At 46.0% G+C, this 2,902-nt stretch overlaps 1 protein-coding gene across 1 annotated transcript; it reads right to left on the reverse strand.

Moving 5' to 3' along the window:
* Positions 1–423: 423 nt before the first annotated feature.
* LOC122591504 lies at positions 424–1,044 on the reverse strand. Its single transcript, XM_043763771.1, has one exon. It carries the CDS (start codon positions 1,042–1,044, stop codon positions 424–426), a length of 621 nt encoding a protein of 206 aa, XP_043619706.1.
* Positions 1,045–2,902: the final 1,858 nt, after the last annotated feature.

Raw genomic sequence — 2,902 nt, forward strand, 5'->3', positions numbered from 1 at the left:
TGTCCCCGTCCGTGGTAGCGAGTGGCTTCGCCTCCACCCATTTGGTGAAGCAATCAATGACACGACCAAAAATTTCTTATTATTTTGTCCCTTGGGAAGCGGTCTGACCAGGTCAAGTCCCCATTGCATGAATAGCCATGCTGCAGTTACTGAGATCATGTCGTTCTTCGGTTGTCTTGGCACGTTGGCACGAAGTTGGCAGGCTTCGCAGTTCTTTAGTAGGGCGGTGGAATCTTGATGCAAAGTCGGCCAGAAGTACCCGAGGCGCATGGCCTTCGTTGCGACGGACCTCGCTCCCGAATGAGCGCTGCAAATTCCTTCGTGTATTTCCCGAGTAATCATTTCTGCCTACTTAGGCCCTACGCAACGAAGCCAAGGTGTTACAAAGCCTTTCTTATACAGTTTTTTGTCCATTATTTTGTATTATGGGGCCTTGACCCTTGTCTTTCGGGCTCCGTCCTTGTCTACTGGGAGTATCCCACTGATTAAATACTCGTAGATGGGGGTCATCCACGTGGTGCCTTCTTCTTCCACGAGATCTGACACTTGTCTTTCTTCGATCGACCTTTCTTTCGGGACTTCTACCAATACTTGTTTCCCTAAGTGGCCGAACGTGAGGGAAGCTAGCTTGCTCAAGGCATCTGCCTTTTTATTCTGATTTCTTCTTATATGCTCAATTTCAAAGTGACTGAAATATTCTATTAACTCCTGTACCTTCTGTAGGTATAACTTTGTAGTACCTTGCTTAGCTTCGTACGCTCCTTTGACTTGGCATGCTACCAGTTGGGAGTCGACGTACACTTGTATGTTTCGTATCTTCATATCTCTTACGATGCGAAGGCCTGCTAGTAATGCCTCATACTCAGCTTCGTTATTGGTTACCTCGAACTCAAATCTTAACGCATAGGTAAATTCTTTTTCTTCTGGGCTAGTTAACATGAGTCTGGCCCCACAGCCGTCGGAGCTAGCCGCTCCGTCGGTGTACAGCTTCCATGAATTATTTTCAACATTCCCCAATACTTCCAACGACACGGATTGCGTCATGGAATTCTTTCCTTCATGTACTTCACTAATGAAATCTGCTAGCACCTGCCCTTTGATTGCGTGTCATGCTCTAAATTCTATGTCATGTTCTCCTAATTCAATAGCCCATTCGGCTATTCTTCTCGACTTTCGGCCTTTAGCAGTATTAGTCCTATAGGTTTGTCAGATAACACGATAATTGGATGGGCCTGAAAGTACCTTCGTAACCTTCGTGCCGTATGGACCAATGCAAGGGCTAATTTTTCCAGTTCCGGATAATTAACTTCAGCTCCCTCTAAAACTCTACTCACAAAATAGATCGGTATTTGCTGTCTTTCGCGTTCGGCTATCAGCACAGCGCTTACACATTCAGCGGAGGCTGCTAGGTACACAAAAAGAGTTTCCTTAGGTTCGGGAGCTGTAAGTGTCGGCAGATTGGCGATATATTCCTTTATCTGCTCTAGGGCTTTTACGGCCTCCTCTGTCCATCTGAAATCGTTGTTCGTGACACATCTTTTTAATATTTTGAAGAAAGGTAGTTGTCTGTCGGCTTCGTGAGGGAGGAAACGGCTGAGGGCGACAAGCTTGCCATTCAGGCTTTGAGCTTCCTTGATTGTTTTGGGCGCTGATATCTGCTTCAGCTTATTCACTTTTGATGGGTTTGCATGAATGCCTTTGTTACTTACGTAATACCCCAGGAATTTTCCTTCTTCCACCCCGAAAGAGGATTTTTTAGGGTTAAGCTTCATGTTGATTTTTTGGAGGTTCCCGAAGGTTTCATGAATTTCTTCTATGAGGTCTTCCTGATTTCTGCTTTTGATAACCATATCATCCACAAAGGCTTCAAGGTTCCTCCCTATCTGGGTTGCGAAGGCCCTGTCAACCAGTCTTTAGTACGTGGCTCCTGCGTTCCTTAAACCGAACGACATCTTCCGATAACAGTATGTCCCTTTGCTGGTATAGAATGCAGTTTTATCCTCATTTTCTTCGGCCATCTGTATCTGATGGTTACCTTTATATGCGTCTAAGAAACACTTTAGCCTATGCCCTGCCAACGACACCACCTTCCAATCAATCTCCGGGAGCGGGTAGAAGTCTTTTGGGCATGCCTTGTTTATGTTAGTGAAGTCGATGCACATCCGGCACCCACCGTCTCCTTTTTTCACCATCACTGGGTTCGCGATCCAGACTGGGTACACTGATTCCCTTATTATTCCCGCCTTTAACAGTTCCTCTACTTCCTTTCTAGCGGCCTCATCCCTATCAGCGGAGAGGCTCCATCTCTTTTGATGGATTGGCTCCATGTGCTTTTGTTCATTTAGGTGATGCTCTGTCACGAAGGGCTTGCCCTCTAATGTGATGGTTCTTGGTACTCCGGTCATATCTGCATATTCCCATGCGAATATGTCCATATTTGATTGCAATAATTTCTGGAGTTTCCGCTTGCATTTGTCAGAAAGTTGGGCGCCTATAGAAATTGTTTGATCCGGGAATTTCGGATTAACTATAATTTTGGCAATGTCTTCTTCCTTCGAAGGCCCTTTTGAGGATCCAGCTTCCTTTTCCATTCTTTTCACGTCATTGACTTGCTTTGTCTGCTCATAAGACGAGCGGATCGTACCTATCCCATCCTTACATTGGAATTTGACAAGTCTGTGGATCACCGACGAAACCATCTTCAGCTTCTGCATTGCAGTTCTTCCCAAGAGGATGCTGTAAGGCGAGGGGGATCGTACTATTGATAGGTCCAGTGTTTCGGTCCTTTCTAGTACTCCATCCTTGATGGTTATGTCCAAATCAAGTTCTCCCAGCGGCCATGTGTGTTCCCCGGAAAAACCAACCAAGGGGCCACGTGGGTCTGTCCTTCGGGCCCTTAGGG

The sequence above is a fragment of the Erigeron canadensis genome, chromosome 3, assembly GCF_010389155.1.
Source record: "Erigeron canadensis isolate Cc75 chromosome 3, C_canadensis_v1, whole genome shotgun sequence".
Taxonomy (NCBI): Eukaryota; Viridiplantae; Streptophyta; class Magnoliopsida; order Asterales; family Asteraceae; genus Erigeron; species Erigeron canadensis.